At 42.1% G+C, this 21073-nt stretch overlaps 2 protein-coding genes across 2 annotated transcripts; both read left to right on the top strand.

Annotated features, from left to right (window-relative positions):
- Positions 1–12: 12 nt before the first annotated feature.
- On the top strand, positions 13–8061 carry LOC137900203 (cytokine receptor common subunit gamma-like). The gene is made up of 10 exons (XM_068744267.1): positions 13–55; positions 1682–1774; positions 2474–2568; positions 3010–3139; positions 3834–3989; positions 4292–4425; positions 4524–4689; positions 5369–5474; positions 5858–5918; positions 6162–8061. The coding sequence occupies exons 1-10, from the start codon at positions 13–15 to the stop codon at positions 6411–6413; spliced, it is 1236 nt and encodes a 411-aa protein (XP_068600368.1). The 3' UTR covers positions 6414–8061.
- Positions 8062–8259: 198 nt separating this feature from the next.
- Positions 8260–10464, top strand: snx12 (sorting nexin 12). The gene is made up of 4 exons (XM_068744268.1): positions 8260–8589; positions 9747–9842; positions 10071–10195; positions 10317–10464. The coding sequence occupies exons 1-4, from the start codon at positions 8431–8433 to the stop codon at positions 10462–10464; spliced, it is 528 nt and encodes a 175-aa protein (XP_068600369.1). The 5' UTR covers positions 8260–8430.
- Positions 10465–21073: the final 10609 nt, after the last annotated feature.

Raw genomic sequence — 21073 nt, forward strand, 5'->3', positions numbered from 1 at the left:
GTAGCTCTCGCCATGGCTGCTGCCGACGAACACAAACGCCACCGCGAGAAGACTCGTCGGGAGCGCCGCCGGCCATTTAGCGCCGGGAAGGCGCCTTAACGCGAGGCTCATTCGGCTTTCTGTGAAAAGGTCGTGCGGGAATAACGCCGCTTGAACTCGATAATACCGAGACGAGCGCCGGTGACAGGCTCTTCCGGTGCGGCGATCAAAACAAAGCGACTTCCTCCTTTTCAAAATAAAACACATGCTTGTTTGTTGTCGGTACAAGACTGGATTTCACAATAAAAGTCAAGAAGGGGAAACCCCCGTTTGGGGAGTTTGGTAATAACATTATTATAATCAGGTGGAATATGTTCCAGCGTAACCTGTGATCCGGATTCAGACAAGACTGAAGACTGAAGATAAATTAATAGTATAATAAGAATAGTCAGTTTTTGCAGCAAATACATGTAATATAATGATTGTAAACATGAATGGCAAATATCACATAGATTGTGTGAGGTAAGCCTAAATTTCATATTTTATTGTGATGGGGAAAATGACTGTGCTTAAATATTAGTTATCACAACTTTAAGATGACACAGCTTTAAGAGTTACTATTTGTATTTTTATTTTCAAAAATCTATTTGACATGTGCAGATCTTGTTCATCAACTCGCTTTACCAAAAAATCATTCAGGTAGCCAAGCACGTTAAGCCTGCAGTAAAGAGTGTTCCTAGTATTCCACAGGGGGAAGCTGATTTAAATGCATAATAACTGAATCATGACAGAGACATGTTTTGTTAGAATTTACTGTGAAGTTTAATTAGAGTCACAAATCTCCGTAGAAGTGCTTTTGTAGCCTTCTCAGGTCTGCTTTGTGTTTTATTCTTGCTTCAGAGAGTTTATGCTTCTCCTGTAAATAAAAATAAAGGAGAAAAAATGAAGGTGCCTGGCCTGCTATTAATTTTCTAAAATATAGATAGTCACTATGGAGTATACACTTTAGATGTAGTTATACCTTCACAGTGTTCTTAAACAGTTTCCTGCAACAGGAAACCAAACCCACAAAACTCTACTTTGGTGCAGCACAAACAGAACGTATCTGATTGAACACGACCCTACTAGAATCCATACATTACATTTTAGCTCTTCTTTGGTGATATAATGCAAAACTATAGTCAACATCTTGCCACTCTAATTTCAGTTCAAGATACTTTGGTGCACGTTGCACTAATACACACGACATATTTACACAGCGGTGCTGCAGCTGTTAATGATGTCACCTGAAACTCTTCACTAGAGGTTTTAGCGACTATGACTATATAATAAATGTACAGAATGCTGACCGACATTCCTGTGGAAGAGGGCTTTGGTTTGCCCTCCCTGCCAGGGAGAGAGAGTCGACTATAGCATGTGTTTTGTGTTGTAATAATTACTCTCTCTCTCCACAGAGTCTGTGTGAAACTACTTGAAACTGGAGGCACTGTGATGTCGTATATAGAGCGCTGCTGCACTTCCTGTTCAAAAATACGTAGAAATTGTGAGTTATTTAGGTGACATGTGACACAGCATAAAGGCCTGCTGCAGGTGCACAGCTTCCTCTCTTGTCAAAGCAGACCAATGATCATCAAGCAGCAGACGAGGAAATGAACTGTGCGATGCGTCGATACTCCGTTGAAGATGTGGGACTGCAGTTGAGCCGAAAACATCCTGTTTCCGTGTTCCACGATGGCAACGAGGCTGCTTTTACTTCTCTGGCTGACAATCCATGTGTTTGCCAAAGAACCTCCAGGTAAGAACATTTAAAGCCTAAATATTATTTTAAAAATCAATTATAGGCAAATTGTGGTTCAGATAATGACTAATTAAGATAATTTGGAATATTTTGTCACTTTTCTAATGTGGCTTTGTGGGAGCGCTAGTCGGAAGACCATCGACCAAACCCTTTACCCTGCATGATTGTTTCTAATTAGAGAAAAATAAATTGATTGTAAAGTTTCGGGAAAGTACATCTATCCTACACAATGGTGGAAACCCCCCCGAACAGTCTTCCCAGCAGCACTAATACGCAGCACATGTTTTCGCCGATTACTGTGGTGCTGGAGATCATTAGAAATGTCTCAAAGCTCTAAAAGTAAAACTAACCTGATCAGAGAACTCACATTCAACACAGCAAATCAAAAGTAAAACAAATATTGCAGAAGTCTATGAGAATTTGCACTTTCGAGAACCAAAGGCTTTGAATTTATGGCTCAAACTATTTTTTTTTTGTTATAGATCATGTAAAATTTGCCACAATTTTGAGACAATTTCCTATTTTGTCTTGAAATATAATTAAATTCATATAAGATCATAACTGTAAATAACCGATTGATGGTATTACAAATGTGTGTATGTGTGTGTGTGTGTGTGTGCGTGTGTAAATGAGAGAGTGCCCTGATGATAGTGTATTTAATTAAAGATTGATTTAAGTTCTGCTTGTGCTTCACAGATGTTGACTGTTTGGTGATCCATCTGAAATATGTTCACTGTTCCTGGAAACATCAGGGGACTCCAGAGGTCAATTATACCTTCTACAGCTGGTTTGTATGACAGTAACCCTAAAAAAAAACACACACACAAATAGTAAAATGCATTTTTACAACATTATTTAATATATTGGCCTGCAAAGAACAGAACTTTGGGCTGAGGTTCTAAATATCAATCAGAATGTATCACTCTTACTCTCCATCTTAACAATGTAAGCTTAAATATTTATTCATGTATTATATTTATTTATGCATTTAAGTTCTTGAAATGGAATGAGAGTGAATCCTTGATGATTTCTAATTCAGCATACCAACTTTTGTATGATTGGAAGTTCCACGCTTTTTACAGTGCAGCATATTACCGAGTTAAAATGTGCATCTTATGCACGGTACACAGTTGTCGGATTAGCTATTAATGTTTAGAATATATGTGAGTTATAGGACTTATACTTTGGAGAGGAGCAAATAATTTGAGGATTTTTATTATTCACATGCACAGCAAACAGCCGTTTGGAATGTGATGTTTGCAGATCACAATGTGATCCGCAGTGAGAGGCAGGTAGAGGAGAATTTAGAGAAATGGAAGTCTGCTCTGGAAAAGGGAGGAGAGAAGGTCCCAGGGGGGGGCAGTGAGGTTACAAAGAATAGACGTAAAGAAGGGAGAGGACTTCAGGTACCTCGGGTCAACAGTGCCATGGAGAGAATGTGGAAAGGAAGTAAAGAATCATGTGCAGGCAGGAACAGTGAAGGTTAGACGTTTTGGAGACAAGGTCAGAGAGGACAGACTTTGATGGTTTGGACATGTCCAGAGGAGAGACGGGGACTATATCGGTAGAAGGATGCTGAGGATGGAACTGCCAGGGAACAGGGCTAGAGGACGACCCAGGAGAAGATACACGGACGTAGTGAGGGAGGACATGAGAGTGGGTGGTGTTGGGGAGGACGATGCAAAGGACAGGGTGAAGTGGAGAAGGTTGGGTCGCTGTGGCGACCTCTCAGGAGACAAGCCGAAAGTACAGTAGTAGTACAGAGAGTACAGAGGATTGATCTGTACAGTTAGCTATTATCCAATAGAAAATATAGTATTGTATATTAATATTAATATTGATATATTAGTTCAATATATGTACATATATATTATTGATTAAATTTCAATCAATGTTACATTCAATTAAATCTATCCCAGATGGATTATGTGTCTCTTCATGTTTCCAGTCAAATGAGCCAACCTCACCTCAATAACCTGCTAATAAACACGTGCCGCTGCTTTAGTCGGCACGCGGATGACGAAGTAGAATTCTCCATGCAGGTTCTCCTATCAAGGAGCCAGCGAGTGTGCCGCCTATCTGTGGGAGAACAGCACAATCGTTGGCTGTAACCAGCCCTATCGGGAAACAACAGACAGGTTCAACACATTCTACACCAGACTGGCGCACGGCAACAGCAGCGTTGTGAACAACGTCCACCTTAAAAAAAGAGGTATGTGAGGGTTACAGCATCATAATGGTGGCGGGTAGTTTCCAAAATAACAAATCATCCATCAATCCATGTTCTTACACTTTTCACGGGGAGCCTATCCTAGCTTGCTGTGAGCAAGGGGCAGGGTACACCCCGAATGCATCGCCAGCGGGGAATTACCTGTTTTTTTTTTTTTACATGAATAAGTTGGAATTTATTAAATAATTTCTTCCTAGGAAAAAAAAAAAATCTAATATTTTGGTAGAACATTTGGACATTTTCTGCCCTATTATGCCGTGATCACATTGAGTGTTTGCTTCTAGTGAAGTTATTTCCACCAACCAACCTGACCGTCCAGATTGAAGCGGACTCCAACCTGTGGTTCTACTGGAACCAGACCGCTTCAAACTGTGTCGAGCATGAAGTTCTTTACAGGATCAATAACAAGAAGTGGGATGTAGGTACCTTCGAGGGGAAGAAACTTATTTCATTCTATACTTCTTTGGGCTTTCTGCATTTATTTGACAAAAAAATCTCCGTTCTTGACTCCATCAGACTTCGAGGGTGTCGACTGAGCGACAGAGTTTCTGCATCAACTTGCCCTCCGCGAGTTCCGTGTATGAGCTTAAGGTGAGGAGTAAAATTGTGGAACACTGCGGAGGATCTTTATTCTGGAGTGACTGGAGTAAGCCGGTGGTCTGGGGATCCAACAACAGTACAGGTATTGTTGCAACGTGTCTGCCGAGGAAAGGCTCTCTAACTAACAGTGGCTTGTGCAGAACAAATGAAGTCATGCTGAATTGCCACCCGATCTAATAATTCAATCCAAGTCACATTTTCTGCGACATAGTTCTCAAAATATCATTATTTGGTTGGTACATTGCTCAACAGATTGCTTTAATGTGAATAAAATCTGATCAGTTGACAATTTCAAATGTGAAGAATATGAAAAAATAACATTCTTTTTTGGTGAATTACAATTTGTCGGATTAAAAATCGTGTAAAAAAGTCTTCCCGGAAGAATGAATGCTGTTATAACTGCTAAGGTTAGAGAAGCTCCATTTTTAATGCCGATGAATTTGGAAGTAAGACCTTAACATGGCCATGTTGTAGGGTTGGGGTTAGGCTCAGTGCATCACCTCTACAGAGAGAAGTCAGTCAGATTCAAAGGCAGAAACTGACAACAAACAGCTCTTTTACATTTTAGGATGGCCGGGCAATATGGAAGTAAACAAGTTACTGATTCCCCTTTAAATCTGCACAAATCTAATTTAACATTCTCTATGAATGTCTACAACTTGTTTGTTTTTTTACCCAAAACATATGGTACATGAATAAATGTTTAAGGTTTTTAATATATATATATATATATATAATCCTGCTCTCTGTCCACCAAACAGACCCCAATCAAAGGAATGGTTCGGTGTCTGCGTGGACCCCGGTGCTGTATGTGTTGGCCATTCTCACCCTCATCATACTCGTCTTGATGTTGCTGCGCCATGAAAGGTTTGGTTGGCTCGTGTGTCTACTCGTAATTCATGTGCAAAAAAATAAATAAAAAAATATTCCGTTTCGACAGTAAGTGGATGTCAGTTATTACTGTAACGCTGTAAAAAAAAAAACAACGAAAAAAGCTTTCTGCTTGATGAATTATAAGGGAATGCTCTGACGGTATTCTATTGTCAATGAGTCCCTGTCTCTAAATAGAATGCTGACAGATTATATCACAAGAGACCAACGGAGGATTAATGAGAGCCAGATTGAGCGCAGGGCCTGAGTCTAACCACGGCCCAGTCGTTCTGTGACCTGCGGCTATGCAGAACGTTAGAAGACGTTAGCGTTGCTGGTGTCAGGTCCTGAGAGTGAACGTGTGCCTACCTCCCACGCAGGGTCAGAATAATCCTCTTGCCCGTGGTTCCCAAGCCATCCCTCAACTCTGCCGACGTCCAGGTCAGTAGCTTTCACACAGGGATTCATGTTGATCTTTGATCCAGATGTGGATGCAGCTGTGCCTCGTGGGTGGAACGTCGTTAGACGTGCATAACAACGTTTTTTTCGTTATTTTGAGAAAACCTTTTTCTTTTCATCACAATACTGGCAAAATATGAAGTAATTAGTGACAAACATGTATCAAGTGAATTGACAACAGCAAAACAAGACATGACCCCCCCCCCCACCCACTTTTATTTTAAGGCTTGGCGTCAACTCTCCAAAGGCCTGAAAGAGAACTTTAACTACAATGAGCGAGCCTGTCCGGTCAGTGAGTACGGCCATGTCTCCCAGTCTGATAGCGAGAGCTCCGACAGCGCCACCTCCTCTGTCACCTCCGCCCAAACAGGCTTCTCGCTCCTCATCCCCATGGAGTCAGACCTGTCTACTCCCTGCTCCTCGTCCACGTCCTCGGTTCACATCTCACCTGAAGAGGCAGAGCAGCTTTCTGTTTAATCTCGATTAAGGTTGGCGTTCCCAAAGCTTTCAATCCAGATGTTCTCGTCCTTACGCCTGTCCTGCATGAATTAAAAGATCAGAAGAATAAAACAAAGGATGCGTGGGTCAGTGCTGAATTTGTCTTTCATGACCGTAACACAAAATTGTTTCCCCTTACATGTCAGACAAAGAGCATTTAATCGATCCAAGTTCACAAAATGTCATGAGATGGATGTTTACTGAAATATGTTGGGTAGAGAATGTGCTGAAATTTGTAATTGCACTGAGAAAAGCATGTTCTGTGTGTAAAAAGAGGAAGCTCACTTCTTAACAGGAGTTTAGTTATAGACAAGAGGAAGTCAGGCATTTGGTAGAAATGGTGAAAAGGGCTACGACCATGTGAGGAGATGACAGCCAATGGGAAAGACCCCAGAGCCAGGGAGAGGAAAAACGATCAGAAGATGATGATGATGATGATGAATATATTTATGAGATAGAATGTTAGAGTACAAGTACAGTCAAACAGTAGAATGTATTACAGTACAAATACAGTCAAACATCCTGTCTAAGAGGAGCATTTCAAAAAAGCCCTTGCGGTCTTGTTTCCGTTGAAAGTCCTTAGTACATAAATCGTCGACATTTAACAATTAAAAAAAAACTAATATTAAATTACTCAATTGATGCAAAATAACAATAAAATAAAAAGATACATAATATGTACAACGTAGGTGGACAAAAAAAGGGGGGGGGGATTGATCCGGAGAGAGTCGCGATGACTATCTCCGTTTCTGTCCCCCTGAAAGGTGAATTTTTAGGGCCGTTTTGAATGAGGCCAAAGATTTCTTCCATAATTCATTGACCTGCTGTTGTATAATAATTAGGATAAATATGTGGGACATCAAAATTCACCTCTGCGGTGAAAAAGAGTAATATTAAGTAGAGGAGAGAATGTCTTTGTACGAAGCCAAATTTTTACTTGATTTTCAGTAGAAAAAAAAGGCATTTTGAACGACTCAATCAAAGCCTCTCTCTGTCTCTGACCTCTTGATTTTAGAAGGCGTTGCTTTATATGATGATTTACAAGGTTTTCATTATCTAACAGCGAGAGCTGTTAAGCCTGTTTTTTGCCAAAATTATTTTCGGCCAAACGTTTGCCTTAATGCTTTTCACAGCGACATAAACTGTTGTTAAAGAAGACATGTGGGATATTAAATCCTTGATGTCAATTATGTCCTGTTTTGAATTTTTGGATTTGGGATTACAACAGTTTGACTTAAAAAAAAAAAAAAAAAGACTTTGCAGTTGATTGCAGGGCACTTAAAATTAATTTATTGTGGGATTATGTATCCGTGTGTGTGTGTGCGTGCGTATATGGACTCATTACAAAATTTGGAAAACAAAATTGTATTCTTATGGTCTTTGGCAAAGCATCAGTAAAAAACAAACATGAAACGATAGTCATTTAAATTACCAGTTATTTACTCAGCCATGACTATATTTAATAGTGCTTGTTGTCAGTGTAAGTTGTTTTTTTTTATGTTTGAATGAACTTTTTTTTTTAACCCTACGTTGTTGTTATTGCGACCAGCATGTAAATGTTTGTGTCACTATATTCTGTCTTGCTATTACATAAAATGACTCTGCTGTTTCTCTCACTTTACTAAATAAAGGCATTTATATTCACGTCAAAAGTTCTCTTCTATTATGTGCGGTACAACTGCGGACCTTTGATGTTGGAGTTCGGTTCGGTTGTTGAAGCTCCCCAGCTTTGCTCACTGTCCGCTAGAGGGCGCGCAGGGCCGCGACCCAAAACACGAGCGGCGCAGAACCAATGAACGCAGTTTCTTTCCCCAGATTCAGGAAGGGTTGGTACGGCGCAGGACGCTCTGCAGGGTAATAAAATAAATAAATAGAAACCCTCGTCTGCTCTACTTCTCGCCATCAGTCGATGTCTTCAGATGAGTTGTGAGATTCTGAGCCGCATTTGGGTTTTGACGCTAATTCGCCGTCGGTCATCCGAGAACAACCCGACAAGATGTCAGAGGTGGCCGACACTCGCCGGTTGAATTCCAAGCCCCAGGACCTGACAGACGCGTACGGCCCCCCCAGCAATTTTCTGGAAATAGACGTTTTTGACCCACAAATCATGGGCGCTGGACGGTGCCGCTACACAGCCTACGGAGTTCGTATGCGGGTACGTACGGCAGCGTTAGCTTGCATTCGCTAGGCTAACTTATAACAACACTGTTGTTGCTAGCCGCTTAGCATGTGTAGCCGCTCGTGTCGAAGTTAGCACACGGGACGGGCTGTGACGGTACCGTTACGCCGCGTCGAGTCCTTCGAGGTGGGCGCTGGTAATGATATTATTAATAATATAACGGGGGGCTTGCTAGGTGGCCTGGCTCTGGGTTTCACAGGGTGATCGATGGAGTTGGTAAACAAGGTTAGCATGGGAGCTATTTCACCGTCTGACCAACATTTTCTACGCTAGGCGGTGAATATTATTTTATTTTTATTTTTTTACATTTAAGCCACGTCTCTCATGCGGAGTTGATGTTAAGGTTTTAAGGAGAGTTAAATGTTTTTGAAATAACTGGTATGTTACTAGCTAGTTAGCTTCGCATCAACAGAGCTAAAGGTTAGCATTGAGGACTGTAACCTGTCAGGTTCCGAGGGGGGGGGGGGGTTTAACGCTGTTTTGGTCGTTCCTTAAACATGGCACCGGGATATCCTATAAAAATAACATTCCCAGTTTGGGATCAATTACGTGTTAAGAATCCGACCTAAAGCTACGTCGAATGGAAGAAAATGCTGGGAAGACGGGGAACGCTAACTGTAGCACGCTTGTTGCCGCATTTCTTCTTTGTAATATGAATAATTATATATATATATTGTTATTTATTCTTTAATAATTTCGATTCTAACAAGAGTAGTAGTGAGAAGGCTAACTTAACGTTAGCATACTTAGCTTCCTCGTCTAGTAGTCTGGCTGTTAAACTCGTTCGAGTGAAGAAAATCCTAAATCCCTGACATGGCGCATTGTTTTTGGTTCGTATTTAACAAGTATGCAATTATTGCTTCACGAAAATGTATTTGACTCGTCTGCATTTTTCTATTTGTTGTCAATATCGACCTCTGTGCGTGTGTTAATTTCCCTGAGCAACATATTTTGGCTCAGAGTTGGGAATCATGTGTTTTGCTTTGCAAATCCAAATAGTGCTGAATCACGACTGCAGACAAACAAACCAAGATTCTTCACACACACACACGAAGATTTGCTTTGTCTCGTTGATTTGGTTTCCTCCGCAGTGCTTTTGTTAATATTGTCCTTTTCCTTGTCTTGTGTTCCAGACAAACCTTCCCATTTTCAAACTGAAGGATTCCTCTGTGAGAAGAAGATACAGTGACTTTGAATGGTTAAAGAACGAGTTGGAAAGAGACAGTAAGGTGGGTGACGCTGTTTGTGCCACGCGGAGTGACGATTAAAGTAAAGCGGTGGGATTACGATGCTGGCGTTGCCGTCGAAAACACGCGTTTTGTGGGCTCCCCCTAACCGTGCTAACGCAGAGCTTTACATGCCTCTGGATTGACATTCTGCATTTTGGATTTTATTTTTTTGAAGTGCCACATATTTCATCTTTCCCCTTTGTTTGCGTTGACTCCTGATACCCTCAGATTGTAGTACCCTCTCTGCCAGGGAAAGCCCTAAAGAGGCAGCTGCCGTTCCGTGGGGATGAGGGCATTTTTGAGGGGACTTTCATTGAGGAGCGGCGATCGGGCCTGGAGCAGTTCATCAATAGGTCCGTCAAATAGCCAGCCCTATTTTGTTTGTTAAATTTAAGTATCCTGTAAGAGAACACCATAAAAAAAAAAACATGACTGACTTTTGACGAATGCCCGTCTTTGTGTTCGTTTGCACAGAATTGCAGGTCACCCCTTGGCCCAGAATGAGCGCTGTCTTCACATGTTTCTGCAAGAGGAAGCGATCGACCGTAACTACATTCCTGGAAAAGTACGACAATCTGCTTTGTCTGCCTCTCGCTCTCTCTGTCTCTTGAGGTCATTGTGAAATCATATTATATCTTTGAGATCAAGTTTGTTCTGCTAAACGACATGACATGTTTTTTGACTGTTCTTCCTCCCGTGCATCTGTTTGTACTGTGAAGGTTTAGCTTTTAATCACAAAACTGTGCGATTATGTTCAGTGTGTCCTTTATTCCTTTATTTATGATTGTAATATAAAGTAGAATAATGTCTACGTATGTGTTGTGGCTCTAATGTGCACCATATACCTTTCATGAGGTTACTGATGCTGCATTCTCTGTTTTTGTTTTTCTCTTAGGTATGAAAGAAGTAAGTTTTCTCTGCTTCATTCCATCTCCAAGAGCAGTCTGGAAGTTAAAAGGGGCTGCATGGGCACTGTAAAGACCAAAGGCGATAGTTCACAGATACTTAAAGGATAACATTTTTAGCCCCATGTATAAAAGACCACACGATATCTGCATCTGAAATGTCACCTTAACCTGCCACAGATAGTCCCTGGTTGCCAAAGAAATGACCAGTTATCCCCCCCAAAGTGTCTGTTTTTGTTCTTAGGCCGTTTTGCATTTACAGATGCTAAATGTCAAATCTCCCTCGTAGTTCTTTTTTTTATTTTTAATATGGGTTTCAAAGACTTCATCTGTTTTCATTTAGAAACTGACTTGCAGAGGTTTTTCAGACCACCAGTGCTAAATAAAACCACTGCTTGTGTTCTGAGTTCTGTGAACTATTGTTTAATGGGAATAAGTGTGATTTTCAATGATTACTTTCAACACTAACGCTGATCGGTCATCAGTATCGAGTGAACTAATCATTGGCTGCATGGCAAAGTTGCACGCTTTCTTTACTGTATTTGTTTGCATCAGTCTCTCTGACAAGTTCTCTTTTGCCTCTGGTCTATGTCAGGTTGTTTGATCTGTTCATTCGGATTGATCTTTCTTTCTTTAATTTATAGACATGGATAAGTCTCTGTCTGAAAAACAAGAACTGCTTGATATGTCCTGCAATTTTGTTCCCCTCTTGCATCTGAGTCCGCATCAGTGTCTCGAGTTCATGAGACATAGTTAATGTCTAAAGACTGACCTGAGTTGAATTTAATGTCCACACATAGTAATAAAAGACATTGCGTTGCACTTATTGCCTATTGGTCACATGGAAGTATATGTTTCAATACGTCCATGTGAATATAAAAGCTATCCTGACACAGCTATGTGCAGAAATACATTGATCTGTCCTGCATGCTGCTTTAATGGTGAAGTCTGATGCACAGCAAACCCCGCCTGCTGTCCTGACAACGGGGAAAGGGAAACTGCATGCAAGTCCTGTTTAACGGATCGTGCTCGGTGTTTGTCGGAGCTGTCGTCATTTCTTTTATCTGGCCGCCTGCCTGTCTGAGAGTCGGTTACGTTTCAATCCAGAAATTGTTTTCATTCTAAATTCATTGATAAGGTGAAATATCCGTTCATTTGAAAGAGAACGTACTGACCTGCTCTTCAGCTGCTGGCTTGCCTGAAGATAAAAGAGAACTTGATGGTAGCGAGGAATGGAATTTGTGTAATGCCCAAGTAAAAGTAACACGGGAGTTTAGACGCATTGAAATGAAGCATGAATTTAACAGCTTCGCGTTTTTGCAGACATGCAAAGTAATTTTTCCCACTGCGATGTTGTCTGTGAATTATATTCAGGCCTTTAGTTGGTGCATCTGAAGATTCTGCTACACAAAAGCTTGAAATTGTCTATTATTTCTAAAAAAAAAAAAATGTTTCCTGTTTTCTGTCTTTGTCTCTCTCTGATTGCAAAGACGGACTTGCTCCACCGTCCCCATTTACACTTATTTCTACATCATGCCATTTCAAAAGCTGGTGGAAATGTCGGAACTGATCAGCAACGTAGGGAAAACACAAATAATGCTCCTGGATAAAAAAAAGAAAGAAACGGTCCAATCTATAAATTGTTCGATGTTGTGTCTTTATTTAGTCATTCTACGTGCTGTATGTACATTGGCAATCAGTTAAAATTAAGAAATATTCAATAAATAATTTGGGCATGGTTATTCGATTCACTTTTTCATGTTTGGACGATGTCCTGCTTTTAGAGAGTTTTCTTCTGCTAGAGTTGGATGATAAAGCCGAGCAACATGTAGCATCATGAAAGAGACGGCGACGTGTCTGTCCAGTTAAAATCCCGGACATAATAGACAAGCTAATTTTACAATTCATTGTTTTAAATGTGTCTTAGTTCTATCACTACACTTTGCCAATCAGCTATTGGGAATGTCAAGTTGGGTAAATAGCCGTATCTCAGCACTGTGACAAGAGTTCGTTATATGAACAATATTTCATTGTTTAAAAGAGTAATCAGCATCTGGTTTATCTGAAATGAAGCTTATTCTGCACTTATTTTCACCTGTTTATCTCTGTCAATATCATTGTGAAGTGTATTAATACGTTACCATTGCCGTTACACTATGGTTACGAGGAACCTCCTTGTCAGTTCTGTCCACCAATAAAATTTCCTGCTGCCTGCCTGTGTATGTCTTCTTGTCCTTATAAGAATTGAACGGGAGGCAAAATCCCTGAAAAAAAACATCAACTAAACTGAGAATCAGTTGGGCAGATCACACAGCAGCTGGCAAAATAGTGTGTATTTTAGGAAATGTTGAAGACCGTGTGTTTTGCTTGCAATTCTTCCCTGGAGATAAAGCACCTCAGTGTTAAACTCGACCAGCATGTGCCCCAGTTCAGTTTTTAAAGTTTATCACCATGGAATCGGCAACAAATTGCACCATATCACACGAGACGTGCTGTGACAGAATGGTTCTACACCTTTCTCAATCATGTTGCAGTATTTTGTAGCTGCAACAATGAATTGGCAAATACTTTTCAAACAGAAATACACACTTTAATTTTTGCTCGTGAATGAGGACTTTGTAAACTGAAGATCTTTGAGTGTCTGGGTAAAAAAAAAATGCAATCACCAATACAAAGGTGGTTTTTGCTGTTTAAAGAATTTAGATTGAGAAAAAATATATTTTAGCAGTGATGTTAAATATGATTTTCCACCATTCTGTTACGCTTGCTTTCAGTTTAAGCAGTAATTGATTCACATCAATATAATATAACGTTTTCATTTATTTGCCCATAAACAGATTTCACACATTAAATTCTCAGTACTTTATGGAATATTTTAGATGTTTTTTAGATGGTAAGAGTTCACCTATGAGCCTTAATCCTCCTTGGTAAAGGATCACAATGAGCACATCAGTAGCAAAAGTGGAGCTTTTTGTTTCTGTGAACAAGAAGCTCAAGGTCATCCAGTTTGCTGCCATGAAATTCTTGTAACAGGTGGATTAACGTTCTTCCAGACTAGTGGTGCAGAAGATGATTTAGAAACAGCAGAGGGAGTCGGCTGCTGCGCTATTTCCATTCAAAACTGCATTTCAGTTTATAGCAAAGCCAAATGTGTTTCCAACATTGTAAAGAGTTGTCATAATGAAGAAGTCAATGTTAAATTTGTTGTAAGAAGCCTGGGATACTTGGTTCGGCCTGACCTCTCTGACCGAGGGGGGGGGGGGGGGTGACCTACAAAATTCTGGTGAGCTTTGATGTCCTGAGTGATGAGAGTTGGCAGGCGGGATTAAATAATGTTTGTCTTGGATTTCCAGTGCTGGAGCCCGGTGTGCAGTCATGACATTTGTTGAGTTTGCAGAGGCACCGAGTTGGGTTAGCCTGATAAAGAGCAACCCCAAAAAACCGCTGAGACAAGTAGCTGCTACGGTACCAACGGAATGGTGGACGGAGGGAAGATTATACTTTATATTAAGATATCTGTGCTTTAGTCCAATGCGTGAAAAATAAATGCATTTTAGCATTCCCAAGAATAACCGACCAGAAATTCAAATTATTCCACAAAAAAAAGTGAACAATTCACAGTAAACAGTAACTTATACAGCATGCCTGTTAGAAAGCCCATATTATTAGTTTGGCGTTGCACGGCTCATAGACGCCTTTGAATGCACCATGTCTCGTGTGCAGCGTCGAAGCTGGAAATAGTTTGCCCTTTTACCGTGGCTTGTCTGTCTTAACAGATAACGTCTACTTCCTTCAGTTCAGCGCTGTGCGTACATGCCAGAAGGTGAGTGTAATTACAGTTATTTACTAGAAGTTGAATGTGCACATTGTGCTAATGTGTGCTCGTTTAGCTGTGCATGCTAGTGTCGCCGAGTTACTTATATAGATAAATACAGTCCTTTGTTCTAACCGTTGAGTTGTGTTGATAATTAAAATAAAAGCAAAATAAAACCACCTTAAGTTGGACATCTGTATCCGTGTCCTTTAATGGGGACACTCCTCCATCACACCTTGCCACTCTACACCACCAGCATTCCCGGAAGACAACCCTCTCTTCCTTTTAATGCCACTGGCTTGGGGTGGGCAAAACCTTTTCCATTGAAGGTCTGTGGGGGTCAGAGCTTCTCCCAGCTCACATTTGGCAAGTCTCAGGGAACTACTGCTGCACTTTCGGCTTGTCCCGAGGGGTCGCCACAGCAAACCAACGTTCCCCACCTCACCCTGTCCTTTGCATCGTCCTCCCCAACACCAGCCACTCTCATGTCCTCCCTCACTACGTCCATGTATCTTCTCCTGGGTTGACCTCTGGCCCTGTTCCCTGGCAGTTCCATCCTCAGCATCCTTCTACCGAGTCCCTGTCTCGCCTCTCTGGACCAACGACCCCTCTAAGCTGCGTGCGCAATTGCGTACTGCTGATGCGGTCTTCATGCAGCGAAAATCTCCGCAGCGCACAAAAACAAAATCCAAACTGAATTGAGAATAAAAGAAACACGTAACAATTAATCCTGTGCTACTTTTCAATGTGAGCCAGTGAGTGACCGGTGACCGGCTGCTGCAGCTGACGATGAGAGTCACGTGCGTCTTTACGTTATACTGTAAGTTTAGAAAATAAACTATGTACCAATGGGATCCTGACTTTACCTAAATCTGTGTATATATTATTGTAACATTGTTTTATTACTACCTCGAGTGACCATAGCAGTCAGATTGACTGCATGCTTTTTATAGGGCGTGTCATAATGTCACTCTTTGCTACATTGTCCTTCTCTTTCTCCGGCTCTATTGTCTGTTTGTTTTTTTAGGCTCTGTGAAGCTAAAACCGAGTTATAGCTTCACTCTAAACCCAAAAGAGACGAAAATGACAAGTAGAAATAAAACGAAAGTTATGGAGGCTTTAGCCTTGCTTCAGAGCCTTGGTGAGGAAGACTCTGATGGAGGGTCACCAGTCGTCCCGCATCGCATTTTTATCTCAAATCCGGCATCATGCAAATAAGCAAAGCAAATTGGCATCGCAGCAGCAGAGTGTCTTCAGCTGGCTGCCCGCCCCCTCACAGCATTTTGGAATAATAGTTAATAATTAGCATTGTTAAGGGTCTAATGATGACACCAACCTGTTCTGAAAGCAGGATACATTAGTTTTGTTTTCCACAGAGATAATTGTTGCAGTTTGAGCTGGCGTGCGTCATTGCAGAGACGTTATGTTGTGTCAATGAAATAAATAAAACACTCATTTAGTGGCCTGATGGGGTTTTTTTTTTTTACCGATTCCACCTATTTTTTCTTAGATCATTATAACAATAATCCAAATTATAATGTCCGAGCAGTCAAAATGACTGCTATGGTCATTCTAGTAGTTGCAGAATTCTGGTAGATCGAGTGTTAAAGATGGAGCACAAACAGAAGAAGAAACGCTGAGACTGGGGGCAGATTCTTTCTTTTTCGAGCGACGCACGTTTTCCAGAGGATGAAGGAGGAGTCGTCTGTTTTTGACGTCCAGGCACTGAGCCCAGACGTCACTTTTGAGTATGAAGCAGCAGACATGGCTGCACTGGCAGAGAAGTGTGAGGCTGTTCTGCAGCACCCACATTCTGGTGGTCATTACTAGTGAATGTGTTGAATTCATGGTCCTGAAGTGTTTGGACCAGCCGATGCGTATAAAGTCAAAGCTGCAGGCAGGCGAGGGCGTCAGCCTGGACAACGTGTCCAACCGTTGGAGACGTGAGAAGGACATTTTGCAGACAAGGAGTTCCACATGAATGAATGAATGAATTTTATTTTCGAACATGTATAAAAAATATGTAAGTATTTGTACATACAAAAGAAAGAAATACTAATAAAATAACAAAAGAAACAAAAGACATAAGAAAACGCTAGTTTGAAAAAGGAGTCGGAAGAAGTGGAATACTGGAAAATAATTCCTACCCCTTTGTAACTATTATTCAGTTTATAGCAAAATATTCAACATAAATACTCGTATTAATAAACTATAAAATACTATCATATATAAATAAAAATATATATACTCCTCATCATCCAGTTAACTCCCTTCCTCCTCCGTATACAAAATAAATTGTACCTCCTTTGCTTGTTAATTATTTCTGTTTTATTTGTTGATTTTATCTCTTGTTTTTATGTGTGTTTTTTTTTATACTTTGAGGTTTGCTTTCAAATATAAAGAGCCTTCAACATAAAATATATTGTTTTGACGTTGCTCACATTTGTCCGAGGGTCTGCTCAGGGAGTTTGATGTGTTTGTGCTCAAACACATCAAACCGTTGTCTGTCACCGTGTGGCCCCGTCTCTCGCCCTTAGCGAGCCGGGACAGCCGTACATACACGTGACCTCACCGGAAACGCAAATACTACCTCCATTCCTCCATTCATGACCAGAAGCCCCGCCTCCTGCTTGCGTCGGTTTGTTTATCTCCCCGCCCCTCCCGGATGATGAAGACCTCGAACGCCGAATCGAGCGCGGTATTTCATCAGAGACCACGGAAACGCCTGCGTCCCTGTCCTCCTCGCTGTGTCCTTTGAACGCCATCTACTTGAAGATATTAAAGGTAATACACGACACAAATATTCGTATATTTATATATTGATCTGTGTGGTTGTAACAGCATTTGCCCGCCTTCACGGCGTTCCTAATATTACTCTTTTAAATGGAGTGACGCAATTCTCCCTCATGTGTTGCCGTTCGTTTTGGCGCACCTCATGTAAAAGGACGTAAGTATTTTATTTTTATTTTTATTTTATTTTTTACTTTGTGGTTTGATTTGTAGACAAATACAAATGTTTATAATCATGTTTTATACATTTATGCATTTACTCTGAGAACAACCCTTGCGAGACCTTGATGCTGCTTTCAAAGACTCCCGAACGGCGCAACGTTTCAGTAACTAAACTTCATTCCTTTCACGTAAAACGCGGCTTTAGTTGCGTCATATAATTTAGCAAGCTAAAAAAAAAAATACGAATCCCTTAAAACACACGATGCTAAGTTTAAATATTACGCTATCGTCGTTTTTCTTTTCTTTGTTTGCACATCAAAACGCAGTTAGCGCTAAGACAACCATAGTCGCGACTTTAAACCACGATGTTTCCGTGACTTTGAAGGCACCACGGGTACCCCGCGCGCGCGAGGCGAGCCACCTAACCCGCTGCTGGACCACCGAGGTCGGCGTCTCGACATTTCCCAGCTCGGTAAGCTCCGTTAGCATCGAATGCTATTTATACGCGTGTGTAAACGTTCCCTTTGCCCGATTCGCGATGCCTCCCTTGCGCTAACACGATCAGCCATCCCTTCCAGGTCCTTGTCGGGGTGTTACCGCTCTGGTGTTGCATCAGCCAGTTCAATGTCAGCTCCACGATATAAATAGATTGCAGTACTATCGCTATTATAACAAATACTGTGCTTCTGGTAGCTAGCCAGCGTGTTGCTGATTCAGTTTGATCAACATTTTAGCGCAGTTGGATTGAATTATTTGTGCGAGAGAGTGTTTTTTTTTTTGTTTTTTTTGCTTCAATAAAATTCTGAAGCTGATGTAAAAATGTCAACTAATTGGAGTGTTTTATTTTAATTGCAATAACATATCGAACATCCTTGGATCATTTCACAGGGCAGTTCTGTTCCCATTGCTCAATAACAGGACATGCAGCTCTGTTGGGACGCGGCTCCGGTCCTCTGTTGTGTGGATCTGCCCATGCTTAACTTACCATTACCATGCTTAACTTACCATCACTACACGGGCTGCTAACTAAATCTGCTAGGAGCAGGGCTGGTTAACTGGATCAACATTTGAACCTGTCCTTTCAGCAATGGACCGACTGGAATGTCGAGAACTCGTACGATGCTGCTAAAACTCCTTGTTGCGTAGTTTCTGCTTAACTCTGTACAAAAGTGGTTCAACAAGAACGAGCAGACAAAAAGGAAGCAGCGAACTCCGATCTAGAATCGAACCGGCAACGTTCTGCCGTGCATTCCATTTCACAGAGAGAGTTTTTTTTTTTTTTTTTTTTCTTTGGCAGGAGCGTTGTTGTTTTTCCGTGTGATTTTTGAAAGGTCATTCAGCTTGATCTCAGTGGTTGGTCTGTTCTCACATTCCTGTTCATGCATCCAGGAACAACTCCCTTTATCTGAAACCGCACCCCAAACATGCAGATATGTATTTCAGGTTTGTCGGAGTACTTTTAGTACTTTTAGTACTTTGAAAGCCCCGGAGTGCTTGCCAGTCCTCATTGTCGGCGTGCTTACTCTGTCCCATCAGTCCTGTCTTGCATTTTTCCTTTTGTTCAGCTGTAGTTCAGTAAATCTGAAGACTTCCAACTGCGACAGGAGCAGCTGAAAGCCGCTGAACTTTATCCTGCTTCTCTCTGAAGTCACAGGGTCAGAGTCAGAGTTTAGAAATGCACATTTTGTGTACACACTATTAGAACCTTTTGCTGGTGCGACATTAATGTCTGGTGCCAATATTAAAAAGTCCATTTCTCTGAGCCTTAATTACATTTCAAACTCGATATCAATTCTAAGAGTATGCAGTGCAGCATTTTGTCCTATTTATCTACATTTTAATTATTTATTTTGAGAGGGGGGGGCAGATTGGTGGAGAGTCATTGGAGAACTTTCCATTTTGTGATTCATTATCAGATACTTGACAGTATCACGGTGAGGCGGCAGAAATAGTCACGATGGCAGTCAAAACAATGCCGTGTGTTGTTTGTGCGGACGGAGCGAGGAGCGGCAGCACGCCGTAATGAGGCGCGCAGGTTCCTTACCTCGATCTAATCCTCTTAGACGCCATGGCAGCAGTTGCAACAGTCTTAAGTCACACGACACGGCCATTATCCCCCAAAGCCGGTTGTAACCGGAGTATTCCTGGACCGGGTCTGGACCTCGAAGGTCCCCGTTTGGAACCAAGGTGGGAATCGTCTCGTCTACGAGAAAATGGACGGGGGGCCGCGGGGAAGACGAGGACGGAAATGACAACGCTGTGCTGTTTGCTCCTGAGTGTGGTGTAGTCAGAACGGCGGCGGGCAGCGCACTCGCCTTCTCACGTGGGCGCCCGCGTGCTGTGGTCCAGTGGCGCGTACAGAGATGGCACATTTGTTAATGGGTGCAAACCGGCATAAATCCGTCCCACGTACGCAAGCGGGTGCCCTCGTGAAAACCACGAGGAAAAGATTAGCCGAACGAGGTCAAAGGGCAAGCGGGCCTGCGTTTCTGCGGCCGTCCGGTGGGAGGTGGGCGTTTCTTAGCTGGCGTCGCTCCAGTGTTGAGTTCTGTTGGGTTTGCGTGGGTTCAGTTAAGCACCTTTTCCTGCTTGGCAAAGGCATTCACCGCCATCGGGTGACCCCCCCCCCCCCCCCCCCGGGGAGATCACAGCCCGCTGCCCGGAGCGCTTTCCTCGTGAATATTTATTGACGCACCGTTGACGCTCTCAGATCTAACTTCCTGCTGCGTGTGCGTGTTTATTATCAGGTTATTTCTCTTGTCTTTAACTGCATTGTTTGACGTTTTGCATTCTCTCAGCGCTTTAACTGCACGAGAGGGGTATTTATTCTCTTTTGAAATAGCACAGCGACGCAGGCTTTGATTCATCGTTTATTTGTATGGTTATTAATAGGATATTGCCATTGTGCTGAAACACTGTGACGGCGTGCGTCCTGTGGGCTGTGAGGAAGAACGGGGCAAAACGACTCCAGAACGTGATCTGAAGCTGGAACACTTGATGTCCTTCTTCCTTTTTCAAATTTGCCCCGCGGACCGTGTGACCTGCAGCTGTGGATAAACGGAACTGGAGGACCTGGAGAAGCCGGACGAGGTACTTTATGAAGTACCGTCCACGCTGTCGGCTCGCTCCCTTGTTGCCGGGCCAGGGTTTTGTCCTTGTCTTTATGGCTATTGGCCTATTTGACCGGTTCTGACTGGCTTGAAAGGTCCGCCCGCCTTCTCACGGACACGGAGCAATCACGTGTCGTTTGATTAGTGGCTTCGGGACATGCGCCAACTCCCGTAATCTACCTTCACGCTTTGTCAGTGAGATTATTTTATCTAGAATCAAAAGGAAGCCTCCGGCATGTCCTCGATCCTCAACGGTCTATCGTTTCCTCGTAATCCGATGCTGGGACGCCGTCTGCTCAACATCTCCGAACAGTGACGTCATTTTAGACCGTAAAAAAGTTAATCATCGGCTCGGGCTAGTCTTTACCTAGCGTTGTAGTAGCAGTAGTCAGGAAGCCGGTGTAGTATTTGCAGATGGGCTCAGCCTTGACTCTGTGGGCATCATTTATC

Source organism: Brachionichthys hirsutus, chromosome 10, assembly GCF_040956055.1.
Source record: "Brachionichthys hirsutus isolate HB-005 chromosome 10, CSIRO-AGI_Bhir_v1, whole genome shotgun sequence".
In the NCBI taxonomy this organism is placed as follows: Eukaryota; Metazoa; Chordata; class Actinopteri; order Lophiiformes; family Brachionichthyidae; genus Brachionichthys; species Brachionichthys hirsutus.